This window comes from Dipodomys merriami, unplaced genomic scaffold, assembly GCF_024711535.1.
Source record: "Dipodomys merriami isolate MVZ:Mamm:240054 unplaced genomic scaffold, mDipMer1.0.p SCAF_133, whole genome shotgun sequence".
NCBI lineage: Eukaryota > Metazoa > Chordata > Mammalia > Rodentia > Heteromyidae > Dipodomys > Dipodomys merriami.
In genome coordinates this window covers 740,709-759,769 of record NW_027202638.1, presented here as the reverse complement: position 1 = coordinate 759,769, position 19,061 = coordinate 740,709, and the positions used below count along the sequence as shown (strand labels likewise).

Here is a 19,061-nt window from a genome sequence, read left to right as displayed (position 1 = left end):
ACAGAACAGGAATAGAACAATTCATAGCATCACAAATGGAAACACAAAATTGGTATCTGTAAACTTCTTTGAACATCATTAATTCATTAGCTCAGAGAAACTAGAAACAGAGTCAGAACTTGAGCAATTACTGGGGTAGTTATATCCACATAGAGAGTACCGCATCTTTGGTTAAAAAGCAGGATGGAGGAAGTTATCTTAGCCTTCCAACTGCTCAGCCAGTGCAGCTCAAAGCCAGCCACCATCAGCCACACGTGCAAGCGAGCCAGCATGCTGCCCACTGCAGAGGGCACACCAAATGCTCCATCCTAGCTAGCACTAGTTCTAGTTCTGTTCCACAGCCAGATTGATTTACATTAAGGAGAAAAACAAAAAAAACAACAAAAAAGGGACTGGGGGAAGGTCTCAGTACTGTTAAATGACACTGATCTTGTAGGGTGGAACAAAACAAGTTTAATTAATGTATGAGGGAATATAGGTATGTAGGAAAGGCAAAAATTACAGGTCTAAAACTTAATTTTCACTGTAAACTAAGGCCAACTCTACTCCCTCTGCATTTTTCAAAGATAGCATTACAGAAAAATAAAAGCCATGGGTGCTTGACTGCAAATTTTACAAAGGGAATAAGTACTTGGATTTAACAATTTATCAATGCCTTTATTTTGGCTGTGAAATGTACTTTAAAAGACTGTACAGGGAGGCCCATGTATAAAAAGGTCTATGTGAACTCAAGTATAAATATAAGTGCAAACCAGAGTTTCATTAAGAGTTTTCCCATCCCTAAGTTCTATCATTTTTTGCTAAGGCCACACATCAATTTTCTTTTAGTAAGAGTCAATCACTTAAAAAAAAAGTAATTATAAGCAATATGGAAGAAATCTGGCTGAAAATACTTTGTGTTAGAAAAGGATATGAAAATACCACTTTTGATGAAAATACATCAAAAGTAAATTTACAATTTTTCTGAATTAAAAAAAAGTAATTTCATGACCATTCTGCAAATGATTCAATTTTCTCTTTTTAAAAGAAGGAATTCATCAACTTTGCATCACGTTTGGGTTTTGTTTTTGTTTAAGCTCTGCTAAAAAAAAAAAAAAAAGGCTGCTTGGTGGACATTCCAAAGTATTAAAAAAACAAAACATGTCTGTGCTAAAAAGTTATCAAGACTAGCTCTCTGCTGCATTTGCATTGTTATTAAGAATACACACACACATACACACACACACACTCACACTCACAAGCTCAAACACACAGTTTAATGTGAGGCTAGTACAGAAACAGAGAGATTAGACACAAAGAAATGTAAACAGCTCTCACATGCGAGGAAACTAGGTTACGAGAATCCCAACACCAGGCATTCACCAGTCACCATGGAAAACAGGAAGTGAGATGCATAGCAACCACAAGCCAAAAAGCAGAAAAGCGCATACCTTTAGCTTGGAATGAAAATCACGAGATTTCCTTCTGGCAAGAACCTGAATGTGACTAGACACCTGCAGGGTAGGGGAAGGGAGGAAAACAAAGGAAAAGCCTGTAACCATGGAGATGAAAAGCCCCCTACAACTGGGCAAGCCAGACGTACCTTAATGGCGGCTTGAATTTCTCGAACTTTCTTTCTTGCTAAGACCTGTATATGACTAGACACCTACATTGTTCGGGTTTATGAAGGGAAACAAAACAAAACAAAACAAAAAACAAAACAAAAAAAGGAAATCAAATATAAAATTGCTGCTCCTTAGGAAGGTTGGGGAGGGGGGGGGGAGGTTATTTGCATCTCAACAAAGCTGTGCAGTTAGGAATACACAGTCCCAGCCAGACACCAAGCCCCCAGCACTGCTCTAAGCTTTCAGACTGGGTCATCACTGCAGTGACTTGTTTCAGGACAAAAGTTTGGGTTCGTATCAGTTTTCTGCCCCAGGAGAAATTAATAAAATCAAGGGGCACTGGAAAAAACTAGTTTGGGGAAGGGTGAGACAGAGGGAAAAAAGGTTCTTTTCTTTATAAAATTTAAATGGTAGGGGTAAAAATAAATGAAAATATTTATAGCTTCTCAGCATCAGGAAGGAAAATCCCTTTTCCTCAATTTAGAGGAGACAATCCATAAATTAGCACGTTCTGAAAATCAAAAGCTGAAGCTGTTGGTTGTATTCTGATCTCATTAAGAGCTCTGGATTCTGTAGCAAATGTTAAAATAATACTCACATGTAAATTAGATCTCAAAGAGAAATGGAAAAGACCCAGTTAGCACAGCTTTTTTTCCCCCCTTATAAATATTTTTAATCCTTCCACTCTTTTGGGTATTGACTAGATGCCAAATGGATTTGCATATTATTACAAAGCGAAATGTGTGAATACAGCTAGCCAGCCAGCCAGCCTGTTAAAAATCTGGGTTGAAAACCACACGGATTTGCTGAACAGCAAATTCACATTGGAGAGGTATCACCAACTGCTGCCTAAAAACATCCCCAGGATGTGGGGTATAGAAACCTTGCCCAGCCAGCTTCTGAAACACATGATTCCATTGGGTAAACAAATCAATCTGCATTTATTTCAGTGGAACTTTGGTTAAATTTTGAAGAGTCTCCCAAAGAACAGGTCACTCAGTAAATGACCAGAGCTCCCAGGCCAGCAGACAGCCCAGGTCCAGCACCTGCAGCAGTAAGTAGGTAGGTAGGTAGGCAGGCAGGTAGATTAGTTCTGCTGGCTCTAAAATGTATACCCTAAATTGTTTACAATTTCAGCACTTCCTGGCAATTACCTCTTTCTAAACTCTCCAATTTGAAATCACAGGATTTATGATAATATAAAAGATCCTTTGATATTTAAATTTGTCTTTGAATTTCAATTATTCTATTTTCCCCACAGTTTGTCTCTGTACATTTTAAAGTACTGAGCAGGAACTTCTCAATCCTCTTCACTCCTCCATCTGTGGCTCTAACTTTTGTTGTCTGTGATTCTCTGACTTGACGTGGGCCTTGATCAGGGGGAACATTCCCCAGCAGACAACATAAGCCTCTGTGCTGGCTGGAGGCCACCCCTTCAGGCTGACTCAGCACCAAGCCAGGCACAGGAAGCATTCCTGGGGGAAGGCCCAGCCCCCAACAACACTCAGAAAACAAAGCCTTCATGGGAGGAGAACCTGTGGCTACTGCTCAGCCTTAAAGTGACCAGACAGTAGCTTGTGGTTGTTGTTGGATAAAGTTTGGGGTTCTATTATATTGAAACAGGGTCTCTCTCTATATATACATTGCCCAGGTTTGTTTTGATCTTCTGGGCTCAAACAATCTTCTTGCCTCAGCCTCCCAAATAGATGGGACTGTAGATGTGCACCACCACACCTGGCTGATCTGATATGATTATCATTTTGAAGGTCCAATGCCATTATCATGCAGCAGGATCAACTTTTAAATAATGTTCTTCTGTTAACCTTTCACCCATCAGTTATTTTCTTTTGCCTTTCTTTTTTTAAATTTTAAACGCTTTTTTCTGGTACCAGACCTTGAACTCAGAGCCTGGCCCCTGTTCAGCTTGCTAGGTTGGTGTTCTACCACTTGAGCCATGCTTTCAGCCTGGCATTTTACTAATTAATTAGAGACAAAGTCTCTTGGCCTTTTCTACCCAGTTGCCTTCAAACAGATCTTTTAAGTCTTAGTCTCCTAGGATTACAGGCATGAGGTACCTGCACCAGACTAATCACATTAACTTCTTATCAGTTCCATTTGTGAAATGGTTCATACCATAGATCTGGACTGCTTTACATCTGAAAGAACCAGGGATGGCAAATCCCTGGTCAAGAGCAGAGGAGAATTCCTGCTTCTGCTCTGCCCAAAGGTATTTAAGTTATAACAACATTTCAGTCATGGCAGCTATGACAAAAAGCTGTAACTTAAGAATCACAGTGCCCAGCATTCACACAACTGGGTATCATATTCAACAGATACTTTAAGGCTGCTAGCATGAGTTCCTCATTGAAAGGATGACTAATTAGTAATCGTTTCAGGATGTTTCGGGCACAGAATCTCCAAGTCTCCTGGTTTGTGAATATAGCTGCACCTGCAGCTTTTGTAATATTAGCAGATGAACATTTGGGCCAAAAAAAAAAAGCAGCTTTGAATCACAGCACGGGGCAGTTCAGACACTGCCATTGGCAGGGAAACTTTCCCACGTGCATAAGAGAACTCAGAGGCCACATGCTCAAGGGTCACTGAAATGATGAACAGTGGAAATGAGCCAATCCAGAACACCTACGACGCTGACTCCTTACAGGAACTGGAACCAGGGCTCCTAGAGCCAAAGCACAGCAGCCAAGGCAGCCCAATGCCTCCTGGGGCCATTCGCTGACATGCACAACTCCCAGGTGGGTTACTATACCTGCTTTCTGGTCCTCGTCTTCCCTGTCCTGAGTTTGATGTATCTGGCTATTAATTCATTCCTACCTGAAAAGAAAAAAAAAAGTTTACAATTAGGTAGGTTACTTTAAAATGAAAATGGTAATAATAAAAATGCTTCTAAAGCTAGAGATAAAATTCAGAATTAAGAATTTTAAATTTCAGATTTGAGCTTATTCATGGTAGAAAAATAAACTGTACAATTGTTTGAAAAAAATATTTACAAGGAAAATTCAAAGAAAGAGTGATTTTAAATTTTGTCCAGCCACCGAGGAAAGAAATTTGTCTTTTTAAGTATGCCTTTCTGCTTGCTTGCTTACTTACTTACTAAATGGGTGGTCACTTATAAAAAGCAGTAACTATAAGAAAAGGATGAGCACAAGAAACCCAGTTCTGTTTCAGTCTTGCATTCACTTTTCGTCTCATCCAGGCCTGTGCTTGTAGATATTATGTCCAGTTAGTGTCATTATGACCACAAGAGAATAAACTGCTGGAGCCATACAGCCCACTTACAATGGGAGGAAGATGAATAGTATGAAGGCAGAGATGCAAAAAGTGGTTTTGGACCAGGGACTAACGACACAAGACTGTGCTAGTAGGAAGAAACAAAAACAAACAAACAAAAAAACCAACCTCCTCTCCAAACTTTATAATGTCATGGGAAAAAAAATGCTTGAAAGCGAATTTTAAAAAAATTCTCCATTCTTACCCTCCCAGGAGATGAGAATGAGAAGTTTCAAACAGGTAACTTTGACAGAGAAGTACTATAATATAGTAGGAAAATATACCCATAGATGCTAAGCAGGGAGATGTATGAATGTACAAATGAATAAAAATCCAGCTAAAAGATAGAGAGCGCCCAACTTGTGACTCTTGACATACTCTACACAGTAAACAGAAAACACCATGTCCGAAGACTGCTTTGAGCTACCTTTACTCAGCTCCATTCTAATGAGAACATTTTGGCCAAAAACAAGTCTGAAGTCAATCACTATGACATTGGTTCGTGTGTTTTACCACCCTGAGATTGTCCAGCCAGATTCTACATTTCCTTCAAAGCCTGCATCACCAATGCCACCTCAGGGACATCTCTAACCACTCTGGGTTTGGTGTCCTTGCTCTATGTACAATCCCAAGGCCAAACCACCTGTGCTCCTCCTTCCTAACTCATGATCAAATTGTCAGAACTTCAACATTAGTATGTAATAGTGGTTTGCTGTTGAATTTCCTAGGCACTTTGCACAGCAGAAGAGGGTAAGAACTTAGCACCCAGTTAGGGATCAGAAAAAAAAAAAAAAAAAACTGAAGAGAGAACAGTGCCTCAAATGACAGTGGCACATCTCTAGAGCTAGACTACAAGGTTGAGAAGGACCAGCATGAGAATACTCATGTGAGCTGGGTGCCAGTGGCTCACACCTGTAATCCTGGCTAGTCAGGAGGCCGACATCTGAGGATCACAGTCTGAAGCCAGCCTGGACAGGAAAGTCTGTGAGACTCCTATTCCCAATTAATCACAGAAAAAGCCGGAAGTAGCACTGTGGCAAGTGGTAGAGTGCTAGCCTTGAGCAAAAGGAGCCCAGGGATAACGCCCAGGCTCCAAGTTCAAGCACCAGGACTGGCGCGCGCACACGCACACGCACACACAAACTTATGTGAACCATGGGCCCAGACTCTCCAAGCCTGTCACCAATCACTGTCTACAATGTTACTGTCACCATAGCACTTTCTGTCACCTGCTCATTAGGAATGAGCAGGATGTGTTTACCACCAGAAGACAAAAGAATCATAAGATTCTGGTGCTAGAATCTCTTTTTCCCACCTCTGAAAGTTCTAAGTCCCCCATAAACCTAAGCCAGGATTTCTAGAACTAAGGAAGCAGCTCATTATTCCTTGAACATAAAGACCCTACTTGGGGCTTGATGTGACTTTCTTCCTCAGAGCTTCTTCTTAAATTACAAGAGCCAGGTTAGACTCTATGCACATGATTAACTGCCTTTCAGATACTGACAGCACCATGCAGAGCTGGAGTTACACAAAAGCTAAATTTCCCTTTTCTTTTGTTATCTATAACAAACTTTGGAATATTCCCAGACATACCCTTGTGACTATCATTTCTCCATTTTCCTTTCAGAGTCTGGCAATAGACCTGGTATGTCAGCAGAGTATGTTTGTATGTCAGCAGAGTATGTTTATCTTTTCCTCATCCTAAATGCTTTATTTCAGCTAATATAGCCTAACAGTGTATTAGGGAGGTGTGTGTGAGTGTGTGTGTGTGTGTGTGTGTCTGTACACGTGGCGCATGCGTGTGTGTGTGTGTGTGTGTGTGTGTGTGTGTGTCTGTACACGTGGCGCATGCATGCTGGTATTGGGGCTTGAACTCAAGGTGTAAGCACTGTCCCTTAGCTTTTTCACTCTACCACTTGAGCCATTGCTCCAGTTCTGGCTTTTTGGTGGTTAACTGGAGATAAAGAGTCTCATGGACTTTTCTTGCCCAGGGTGGCTTTAGGAACAATGTTCTTCAAATCTCAGCCTCTTGAGCAGCTAGGATTATAGATAAGAGCCACCAACCAGTGCCCAACCACTACAATAAATTTTTTAAGGACAAAAAACAAATCATCACCTTACACCAATTGCCCTGTCCTTGTTCCCAGCTGGGATTTTCAGACCCAAATACAAAACTTCCCATTTATTTCTACTCCATTTCATCCTATTAAATTCAGCCTATCATCTCAGCCTGCCAAAATCTTCTCAGATCCTGACTCTGTAACTTAAGGCACCCTTTAAGGTACATTTAGAGGAAAGGGATCTTGAAATTCAGTTTTGAGGATTGCTTCTCCAAGCATTCTTTTTCAAACTTTTGAGAACTACCAATATTCTCTCTAGTGTCATCAGGTCTACTTGTTCGTCTCTCAGATGGTTGTACAGATTTTGCAATTTGTCTCAAAGAGTTGCTGACAGCAGAGTCCAGCTAAGAGTGCCTAATTACCAGAAGCCAGACCTAAAAGAGAATGTCTGCAGATGAGCCAAGCATCCTCCATTTCAGGGTTTCACTGTGCACCCTGTTCAGAGCTATCTGAGTAGCCAAGATGAAATAAATACAGGGCTTGGTATGACATGTAATTTCATCTGAACCTTATACAAATGGGAAAAAGGAAAAAATCTCCTGTCCCAAACTTACTTATTTTCTGTGAATGCAGATGAAAGAGCTTGAAGATGTGAAGTTTAACCCATACAACTACTTAAAATTTCTTATGGCATTTGGATAAATAATAAGATCAATATCCAGGACCACTTCATCTGACAGTATACCCTATAGCCCATGCAAACAGAAAGTCTAAAAAGCCTAAAATTCTTCCTAGTACTTCCCCCAGGTGTTTGGGAGTGCTAAATTCTGAAAACAAGTCTGTGGTCATCACTTCCTTGAAGGCTTATCCAATTCTCATGCCTTCCTCCCGCCTCCCTTTTAGCCTTATTTTGTGGGTACAGGTCCTGAGCACTGTCCCTGAGCTTTACTGCTCAAGATTAGTACTCTACCCTTTTGAGCCACAGCTTCACTTCCAGCTTTTGGTGGCTAACAAGAGTCTCATGACCTTTACTTCCCAGGCTGGTTTCAGACTGCAATCCTCAGATCTCAGCCTCCTGAGTAGTTAGGATTACAGGCATGAGCCACCAGCATCCTATTTTTTGCTTGTGTGTGTGCCAGTCCTGGGGCTTACACTCAGGGATGGGTGCTGTCTCTAAGCTTCTTTTGCTCAAGGATAACACTCTACCACTTGAGCCACAGCTCACAGCTTTTTTTGTGAATAATTAGGTAAAAGTCTTATGATGTTTCTGCCTGGGCTGGCTTCAAACTGTGATTCTCAGATCTCAGCCTCCTGAGTAGCTAGGATTGGAGGCATGAACCACCAGCGCTAGGTCCATACCCTATTCAAAAAGCCATGTTCTTTCTTTCAAACCACACATAGGAATAGTGATTATGTAACTCTTTTAAATATTTGAATTGTCTGTTTTATATAACAGAGCTTTCCCATAAACAAAGCCTTCCCGTAAACAACTTTTAGAACCCCAGTAAGTCCTCCTAAAGGCTTTGACACTGCTTACAAACCTAGTAGAGTTTCAACCTTCCTGATTTAGATCAATTACTTCACCATACAATCAAATACACTGCAATCTTTTAAATAAGAAATATCAATGGGGTCAGGGGTATGATCAAGTGATATAGTGGGCTTGCCTAGCAAGTACAAGAACCTGAGAGCTGGGCCCTAGTGGCTAAAGTCTGTAATCCTAGCTACTAAGGAATCTTAGATCTGAGCACTACAGTTCAAAGCCAGCCCAGGCAGGAAAGTCCATGAAACTCATCTCCAATAAACTACTCAAAAAAGGGAGAAGTGGTACTGTGGCTCAAGTGGTTGAGCACTAGTCTTGAGCAAAAGAAGCTCAGGAACAGCACCCAGGCCCAGGGCTGAAAGCCCCAGGACTGGACCAAAACAAACAAACAAACAAACAAACAAACAAACAACACTGAGTTTGAATCCCTTATGGTATGGCTTTGACTCTATTCTATTTGATTCTATTTGCATTTTCTACATGTAATTCTATGCCTTTGTAATTTAAACATATTTAACCATTGGAGAAGTATAGTATTCCAAACAATTGTGGAATATCTTTTGGCTGCCTGGGGTTGTATATATACTGGAATTATCACCTAGGTTCTGCTTAGAGTCTTGTCTACAACTCTGATAGACCATGCTGATCCTAATTTATATTTCTATAACCCTGCTCTCCACGTACAGAGATCCCTTGACCAGAAGCTCAGCAACAATAACCAGTACTAATGAAACTGGAGGAGTCTCCACACTACATCATCTTATACAACTAACTACAACCAGAATGCTGGGTACTAAAATGTCTCTGGCATCTCTTAATTCTTTTTGTGCATTCTTTCTTTCACCCTCTCCTTCCCCACACTTTTTTTTATCCCATATACACAAATAAAATGCTTGATCCAATCCTCACATTACAAAATATAATTTTCAACAAGTCTAACTTTAAAACGTATTATTAAAGGAATTTTACAAACACTGTATTCCCCATATATATTCATTATATTATTGTAATTATTATATTAAAGGCTGGCATATTTATTTGAAATGCTTGAACCTGAAAGTGACTTGTCCTATGGATTTTTTCAGATATATCTTGGGGATGGAACTTATGTTTAAAAATGAAATTTCTTGGGCTGGGAAGGTGGCTCAGTGGTAGAGTGTTTGACTTGCATGCATGAGGCCCTGGGTTCGATTCCTCAGCACCACATAAGAAAAAAGCTGGAGGTGGCGCTGTGGCTCAAGTGGTAGAGTGCTAGCCTTGAGCTGAAGAGTTGAGGGACAGCGCCCAGGCCCAGAGTTCAGGCCCCACAACCGGACCCAAAAAAAAAAAAAAAAAAAAAAAAAAAAAGAAATTTCTTGGGCTAGGATATAGCTCAGTGGCAAAGCGCTTGCCTAGCAAGTGCAACATCCTGAGTTCAATCCCCAGTACCCAAAAAGAAAAAAAGAAAAGAAAAAAAATACAGTTAAAATAAAAAATTAACTTAAATTTAAAAAAATCAGGCGCCAGTGGCTCACACCTGCAATCCTAGCTACTCAGGAGGCTGAGATCTGAGGATTGCGGTTCAAAGCCAGCCGGGGCAGGAAAGACCATGAGACTCCTATCTCCAATAAACCACTAGAAAACCAGAAGTGGCGCTGTAGCTCAAGTGGGTAGAACACTCGCCTTGAGCTGAAGAGCTGAGGGACAGAGCCTATGCCCAGAGTTCAAGCTCCATGACTGACAAAGAATAAAAAATAAAAATAAATTAAAATTTTTTTTAAAAATGAAATTTCTGTATATTTCAAATATACTATTTATACTTAGCCTGAAGGTAACATCATATACTTCTGGGGGTAGAGGGCAGGGAGCATCATGGGGTTTGCACTTAAGAGTCTGGGTACTATCCCTGAGCTTTTTCACTCAAGGCTAGTGCCCTGCCACTTTAAGCAACTTCCAGACTTCCAGTTTTCTAGAGATGAGTCTCACAGACTTTCCTGCCAAGGCTGGCTCAGAACCAAGATCTTCACACCTATGATCCTAGCTACACATTAGGCTGAGATATGAGAATCATGGTTCAAAGCCAGCTTACGTAGGAAAGTCTATGAGCTATTTACCTCAAATTAACCACCAAAAAAGTCAAAAGTGGATCTGTGGCTCAAGTGTTAGAGCACTAGCCTTGAGCAAAAATGCCCAGGGACAGAACCCAGGCCCTGAGTTTAAGCCCCAAGACCAGCACACACATATATATACACAAACACCTTCTGACCCACATTTATCTTCTCTGGACCATAATATATGTTTTATATTATATAATATATTCATGTAAAAATGCATAGCACATAATGTATGTTTTACATTATATATAATATATAGTCACGTAAAAATACATAGTACATCTCAAGTCTTAGATATTGTACTGCTTGCTTCTTTCACATGTAGCAAGTAGTCTTGAGGACCAATGCAGCCTGGCCAGTCTAAGTACCACAATGATCTGATTTGGCTTTTCATTTCTCCTAAATAGTGAGATGGTTGAAGGTGAACCACCACTGGCATTTCCTCTGAGAACCAATACAGGCAGGGACTATGGCAGAAAAGCACAGAGTTTGCACTGAGCTTCCTTGCCCAGATAGAAGACTGGTTAATGTTGTTGTGGGTTGTGTGTGTAATGGGAAGTAGCCTCAAGGTCATGTTTGAGGCACAGCAAATGCAGAGTCTGTGGCTAGAAATTGTAGCCCAGAGACTCTCAGTTTTAACAATGAAAGAGCACTACTTTGTAACTGAATGGAGTCAGAGAGCCACAAAGAAAGAAGCAACAATTGGAATGTTCCTGTTCCCCAGCTGCAGACAGTCCCTGGACAAATACATCCATACAGGGCCTGGGAAAGGGCTGCATCCAGTTTCTCTGCAAAAACAAAACAAAACAAAACAAAAACCTGCTGGCTCTCCCCTCACCAGGAAGGGGCAATGGGGGTTCCCTACCCCTCCCTCCATGTTAAAAAATGAAAGAGAATTAGAGAGTAAACACAAGCTTCTGATGGCTAGACCAAAGCTGAATCAGATAGTTTGATGTTACGGTTGCAGCTTTGAGTTTGTCCATATCCTTGGACACAAAGCCAAAACTGACACATATCAAAGACCATTAGACTACTAGAATGTTCCCTACTAACACCTTGAGTTTTATGCATGCTGTACTCGTGTGAACAATAGCTCTCATGGCCTTTAAAATCATTGCCCATTTCTGCATGTCTGGACTCTGGCCATCTTTCAAACCCCTCATTTCCCATGGACCTGGCCAAGAATTCCAGGCCTCCTTTCTCTAACACCTATGGCCCTTGACAGGACACCAACACATCAGTTGCTGGAATGCAACCTTGTTCAGAGGAGGAAAGAGATTTCCACATCCATAGGCTCAAGTCTGACATCACAAGAGGAAAAAAAGATGACCCATGGGAAGAACAAAAAAAGAAGCCTTCCACAAGATGATATCACCACAGGTATAGATGCTGAGACCCTCAAAACTTTGTCATCCAATACCAGTGGCAGTACAAAGCAGAGCAGTTTATGGAAAGCTTTTGTAGGTAAGATACTGCAAAATGGTATTAAAATACTTGCTACCCAAAGGAGCCATTTATCAGCTACAGTTAAAAGAAAAATAAAATCTCTTAAAAAGCCAATAATCAAAATGCACTTGTGGAGAGGACACTACATGAGCCCCAGGAACCAAGTGTCTCCAAAATGGGAGAGGATCTACTAAAAGAAAATGCTGAATGATGTATCTATCCTCCTGAAGATGTAGGGATGTGACTCTGTGGACTAACAGAAGGAAGCAATAAGCCATCTTTGTTAACTAATATGTGAGGAGTTAATAATTAGCCATTTCTTCCGCCATTTAAGCCTTGCAACCTGCCCTAGCAAAAAATCAACCCAGATGCCCCTCAGTGGAGGAATAGATCAAGAAAATGTGGTATATATACAATGGAATTCTATGTTTCTTCTATCAGAAACAATGGCATTGCCGTATTCCTAAGGAAATGGAAAGATTTGGGAAAAAAATTATATTAAGCGACTAGATCTAAAGAAATCATAGGTTGCATGATTTCCCTCATTTGTAATAATTAGAATGTATCTATCTAAAAGTAAACCCAATGGATAGTAAAAGACAAAAAAATACACTTGGATATGATAAATTAAAGAGGACTCAAGTATTCACACAGGGAGACCAAAGAAGGACATTCTTAGAAGAGGATCACAAGGGCTCAATAGCTATGTGCATATGTTCATATAAAATGATGCTTATTGAAATCAACGCCAAGAAATGGAAACAAGAGGTCTCTAATTTTACTTTTTGCCATTATTTCCCCTCCGCCACCCCCGCACTTTCCCCCTTTTGTTGCTATTTTTCATTTCTGTGCCTTTTGCCTTGTATGTAAGTGTATTAGATTTGGGGAGGAGAAAGAGAAGCACAGAAATGGTGGGACAAAGGGTGAACTAATTCAGCAGTGATATTCACATTATGTTGGAATGAACTATACAACTTGTGGGGGGAAAGGAGTCAGGAAGAATGGGAGAAAATGGGGTGACACTATTCAAAAAGAAATACCTGACTGATATAACTAACCCTTCCATACTTCACCTTTACAATAAATTTTTTTAAAAAATACTGGCAAGGAAGGTCTAGGAGAGTTGGCCAGTAGCCCATTAGACATAATCCTTACTGTGCATAAATGGAGTGCAAGCAGTGTAATAAAATGCTAGGGGCAACATATGCTGCCTCTGGCAGCCATGTTGTGGTAACAGCCATGAGAACAGGATTCAAAGCCCTACTATGTGCTCTTATGTTTCAGTGCTCTTATGTTTTAGCTCCCATGTTTCAGTCACAGCATGCTACACAGCTACTGTGCTCTGTGTATCCATAATATATGTCCCTGTAACCTCCTACCAGACAGGAAGTTCCAGGAGCACAGGAGACATGGCTTGAGTTTTGCTCATCATTGTACCTCAGGCCAAGAACACATCAGGTCCTTAGTGAGTACTCCATCAGTGATGGAGCGCATGTCTGAATAAGAGAGATGTAGAATCTATGGGAAAGGAGCCACAGGCTACAGGGGTAAGGAAGGTTCATGCAAAAGGGCATTTGAATCGGTCTCTGAGCACTGCCAACGAGGAAGTTGTAAGGCCAGTGTCTCGGTTAATCCCCAATATAAATCATTGACCAAAACTCGGTGCCAATGTGGAAAATCACCAGGAACGGCCAAGCAGCTGTTCTGGGTTGTCAGGGACTAGTACTGCATGTTCAGAACTAAAGGTTTACAAAAGGATTGATGGCCCTCAAATGAACAGTGGCAATTCCCTGAGATGACATATCTCTGTATTCACCTAGGGGCATAGGAAGGCAGCCCTAAAAGAGAATGTACTGAGGCTGGCCTTATTAAATGTCTGGTTAGTAAGAATTTCTATCTTGAATCCCTGTAAATTGCCTGGCAATAACTCAAGCCCTAACTTTCTGGGAGATTCTATCAGTCAACCTCCCTGATAACATTATCAAGTGGCAGCCTCATAAAACACTGTGTTTTCCTTCATCTTAGTGGACAGCTGACAATACATTTACATCAGGTTACCATGCTAAAAATAGACAAGCAAGTAAAAATGTTTAAAGCTACATGTTGAATAGAATACCTCTAATGTTGGTTAGAAGTTATTGTTCATGTAATTATTAGAAGAAAAACAAATATGAAGGTTATTTTTGTTTTGTTTTGGTTTTTATTTTTTTGTATGCTGGTCTTGGGACCTGGACCAGTGGCAGGACACTGTCTCTGATCCCTTTTATGCTCAAAGCTAGCACTGAGTCATAGATCTATTTCCATCTTTTTGATGATTAAATACAGATAAAGCATCTCAGAGGCTGTGGACACTTGTGGCTCACACCTGTAATCCTTACTACTCAGGAAGCTGAGATCTGAAGATGGAGGTTTGAAGTCAGACTGGGCTCTAATAAAGTATCTCCAATTAACCACCAGAAAACAGAAAATGGCGCAGTGGCTCACTGTGATAAAGAGCTAGACTTAAATGAAAAAGCATAGGGATGGCACCAAGGCCCTGAGTTCAAGCCCCAAAACTGACCAAAAGAAGGAAGAAGATCAGAGGCTTTCCTGCCCAGGCTGACTTTGAATCAAAATCCTCATATCTCAGCCTTTCCAGTAGCTAGAATTAGAGGTGTGAGAAATCAGTGCCCAGCTCAAGTATGTTTTCTTTTTAATTCGTTTTTTATCTTTAAGTAGCTGTACAAAGGAGTTGTCAATGGAGCAATAAAAGGAGGCCACACAGTCACCTTTTCAATTTTCTAATGAATAGTCTAACTAGCACAACAACTTCAACTATAACTCTAGTCATTCTGCTTCACACTGGATAATAATAACTTAAAACACAGTTCTCAGATAATCACTCTATAGCTTCAAGACCTCCCATGACTCCCACTGCCTACAGTCTAATGGTATAACTGCTTCAGTGGGGTGTTCACTGTTGTCCTCCTGTCTAGGATCCATACCTATTTTTCATGACAACCTTCTCCCACTATTATTACCAGTTAATCTACTATCAAAAACACACCTAGAGTCTAGATCTGTGAATCTATCCTGCCATTCCAAGGCTTAACTCATTCCATAAAGAGTAGCAATCAAAATCTACCCAGATCCTGCTCACTATGTATCACTTGCATAAACCCACCTGAAATGTACCTAGAAAATGCACTAGCCCTGGTGCATGTAGAGAAGTGTAAGCCAGAAGCCAGGTGGCTGAAGCTTATGTCACAGACCAATAGCTAAGAAAGATCACAATATTATAAACCCAATATGAAATACAAGACACTTTACATTAAAGACAAACCACTTAGCATGAGAAGAATAATGGCTTGACTTTGGCTAGGAAAATAGCATGACAGTTACCATTCTATCCTGGACTCAGTATTTTTTACTTCTTCATGGATCAAGGCACTTCTCACAACCTAACTTTATTAAGAGAGCCGTGCCAGCAGACTGAAAGCCAATAAGGGGGACAGTTGTAGAGCACATGGGCAGCAACGATGGCGCTGAGAGGGAGTTGAGTGGGCAGAGCCCAATTTGCTTTACGTTCAGTGCATAACCAGCCCGTGGAAGCTTAGGTGCATGATAGGGTATGACCTTGACAGTGATTGGTTCCTCTTCCTCCCCTGCTATGCCACCTGCTCTTTTTTGCTTTAAAAAGGGCTGCTCTGTGTTAATATAAATGAGTTTCTTCCTGCTTGACTTGACTTCCCACTGTGTCTGATTGTCTCCCGGGCTGAGGGAGGTTGCGGAACTGTCTGAGGGAGGCTGAGGAATGGGCGAGCTGAGGACCCCGACCATCTTTAGACCCAACAGTGTCATCAGTATCTTGGTATCTCGTGTGCTCAAGATGGATATGGAATTTATTGAAACCTGAACTTGATACTCCCAACTGTGGTACCTAAATAGACTCCTATCCACAGACTGTTAGGACAGTATTCAGTCCTGACAATTCCTATAACTCATTTTTTTCAGGCCCATATCAGAGTACGCTCCCTTCCTACATCAAGAGGTCCCCATAACACAAAAAACTTAAAACTCAAAGACTTCATAGAAGTTCTCCTAAGCATTGTTGTACTTTTACACACCTATTACATTTATGCAGTTATCTGTTCTGAAATGATCTATTCTGTCTCCTTTGCCTGTCAATTCCTATCATCACTGAAGTTCCAAGTGTAATATTTCCTCCAAGAAGTCTACTTGGAGCCACACAAACGGAGTTAGTTATTTCAACCTTTATGCCCTAAGTACAGAGTACCACTCCCTTGACTCACCTATTGCTATGATACTCAAGCTGCTCCAGTTTCTTATCCTCCTTTAATAGACTGCTTGATGGAAAACATCAATATGATTCTTTCTGACCACAGGTATGGCTTCTTCCTAGTAGACATTCAATAAATGTTTTCTTTAAATTTTTATTGTTAAGCCAGGCACCAGTGGCTCACATCTGTAATCCTAGCTACTCAGGAAGCTGAGATCTGAGGATGGAAATTCAAAGCCAGCACAGGCAGGGAAGTCCACCAGAAAACTGGAAGTGGCACTGTGGCTCAAGTGGTAGAGTGCTAGCCTTGAGCTGAAGAGCGCGCGCACACACACACACACACACACACACACACACACACACACACACACACACACACACACACACACACACACACACACACACACACACACACACACACACACACACACACACACACACACACACACACACACACACACACACACACACCAGCAGCCAGACACTGGTGATATATAGAGTAAATGGGTTTGTTGTTTTTTTTAATGTATTTTTTGGTGGGTCTTTTCCTTTTTGATATTGGGGATTGAACCCAGGACAATACACTGAGCTTTGCCACTGAGCTATATCTAACCTCAGTAAATGTTTTTAAAAAACTAATGACTAAATGGGATCCCTCTGCTATGCGAAGAAAACAAGAAAAAATTGAACAGAAAAGAGACTATGAAAGCTCAACAGTGCTGTTGATATCACCTGAATTCTGCCATCCTTACAACTAGTTCTCTGAGAGTGACACAATTTTGCAGACCTCCACTCTGGTCTCTTAAGCTTAGCACAAGTGTGGCTAACACATACTCCTTCCTTATTCACGCTCCACAAACAATAGCAAGGAGAAAAAAAAAAAAACTAATCTCAGCAATAACCTAGGAAAGTCTCATTAAGGAAAAATTTTGATTATTAATTATTTCACCTTAGAGAAGTATGAAATCCATATATTGCAAGTGCAAAAAAAAAACCCAACAACACTGATCTTTAATGGTGAATCTGTAATAGTGGAATAGTGCATCTATCTCTCTCTTTAAGTGTGGTATGTATGTATGTGTATGCGCAGTCCTGGGGATGCAACCCAGGGCTTTCTGTATATTACAGAAGCACTCGACTACTTAGTGAGACCCCAGAAGTTCTGGCACCTCAACGTGCATAGTCCTATATCTATTATGTATCATTTCACTAGGCTCCTATGTTTTCATTATTGAATATAAAAGATGTCAATGTATTGCCTCTAATTCCAGTATCATTCAATTTTAATGTTATTTGTCCATGTTATACTGAAAGTATCCTCAACTGTCAAAATGTTATGGCCATCAAAACCTATCTAGGAAACAGAACATATTACTGTGGTATTGTAACATCTAGGACATTATGAAAGCCTACTTGCTTGGTACAATGATCTTTGACTTTGAAATAGGCTATTCATTGAATAAAATAGCAGGAATTGAGTTTTTACAAGTGACTAAATATGACCAGGTTTCTTACAGTTTGTAACAAACTACCTTTATATGAATACCTTGGAGCCTTAAAGTGCTCAAAAGAATTACCATGTAGAAAGACCTTTACTAAGTGCTTATGAGAACAAAAACATAAAAGAAAGGTAAATTCAACAATAAAAATAGATTAAATTGTGCATAGTCCATTTTAGAAGTTCTCTATTCCCCACCTATAATACAGAGCATGGTCTCAATTGTACTCAAGGCATCCAAGGCCTTCACACATGTGCCCTAAAACACTCCCCTCTCCCACTGCAAAATGTTTTGCTACTTTATAAAAGAGAATATGTAAGTGATATACACTAGAATAAGGCACTCTTTGCCTTCAAGGAACAAATGGTCTAGAAGGAGAAATGAGGTAAAACATAGGAACTTAGTAAAATACAGTATTTTACAAAAAAAAAAAATATTAGAAGGGTGGAAGGAAATATCTTGAAGAATAACGGAAGATAAGAGTCCAGAGATATCTCTGTCTATGGTTACCACACTCTGGTTCATTTGATCCAAGGCCCTGGTGACAACTGGTCTCCCACACAGAATTAGCAAAGGCAGTAAGGACCATAGAAGTCAAACTAGGGAGAAAGTAATGGCCTGTAAAATGTCCTTCCATTTTAGAAGACCAAACCATCGCTACTGTCCATTTCAGCAAATTCAAGTCATTGTTATTCTCCTTTAAATTTCTAATTACTAGTAACTATGTTAAGCACATTTGTCCTGTAAAGAACTCAATTACATGTGTACAGACCACCTTTTCCTTTTCTTCTGACACTACACAGGTTCTCATGATCTACAGGAAAAATCCTTATTCTCTGAATCCTGTTGAGGTGCTGCTCTCTTTGCCTAAAATGACTTGCCTCACTCATCCTACAATCCTGTCCAAATCTGCTGAATAATTGCTTTTGAGTTGCCAAGATGTGGGTAACTCCCTTTATGTCAGGAAGCAAGCTCTACCCTTCGGCACAATGATCCCCTTTGCATAGTCTGAGCACCAACTGGTTCTGGAAGTGCTTAACTATGTCTACAGGTGGTTTTAACCATTTTTCTTGAGATAATATGAGCTTTGTGAAGGCAGAGCTTACAGTGTACTCTTATATTTCACCATCCTTCCAACTTCTGGCACTATATTAAAAATGTGCTACTAGTTGGATATCAGTGGCTCATGCCTGTAATCCTAGCTACTCAGGATGTTGAGATTCAAGGATCATGGTTCAAAGCCAGGCAG

General features: G+C 40.5%; 1 protein-coding gene across 7 annotated transcripts in view; it reads right to left on the bottom strand.

The window, feature by feature from the left end:
* LOC138825047 (transcriptional enhancer factor TEF-1) overlaps positions 1 to 19,061 on the bottom strand; it is a 263,945-nt gene that overhangs the window by 71,507 nt on the left and 173,377 nt on the right. For 5 of the 7 annotated variants that reach the window (XM_070019409.1, XM_070019407.1, XM_070019408.1 and 2 more), the window contains exons 3-5: positions 4,372 to 4,436; positions 1,583 to 1,645; positions 1,431 to 1,493 (exon numbers count right to left, since the gene is read on the bottom strand). In XM_070019409.1, the coding sequence (XP_069875510.1) occupies positions 1,431 to 1,493; positions 1,583 to 1,645; positions 4,372 to 4,436 (191 nt within the window). The remainder of the gene's footprint in view (positions 1 to 1,430; positions 1,494 to 1,582; positions 1,646 to 4,371; positions 4,437 to 19,061) is intronic. The other 2 variants (XM_070019404.1, XM_070019405.1) reach the window with 1 other exon arrangement.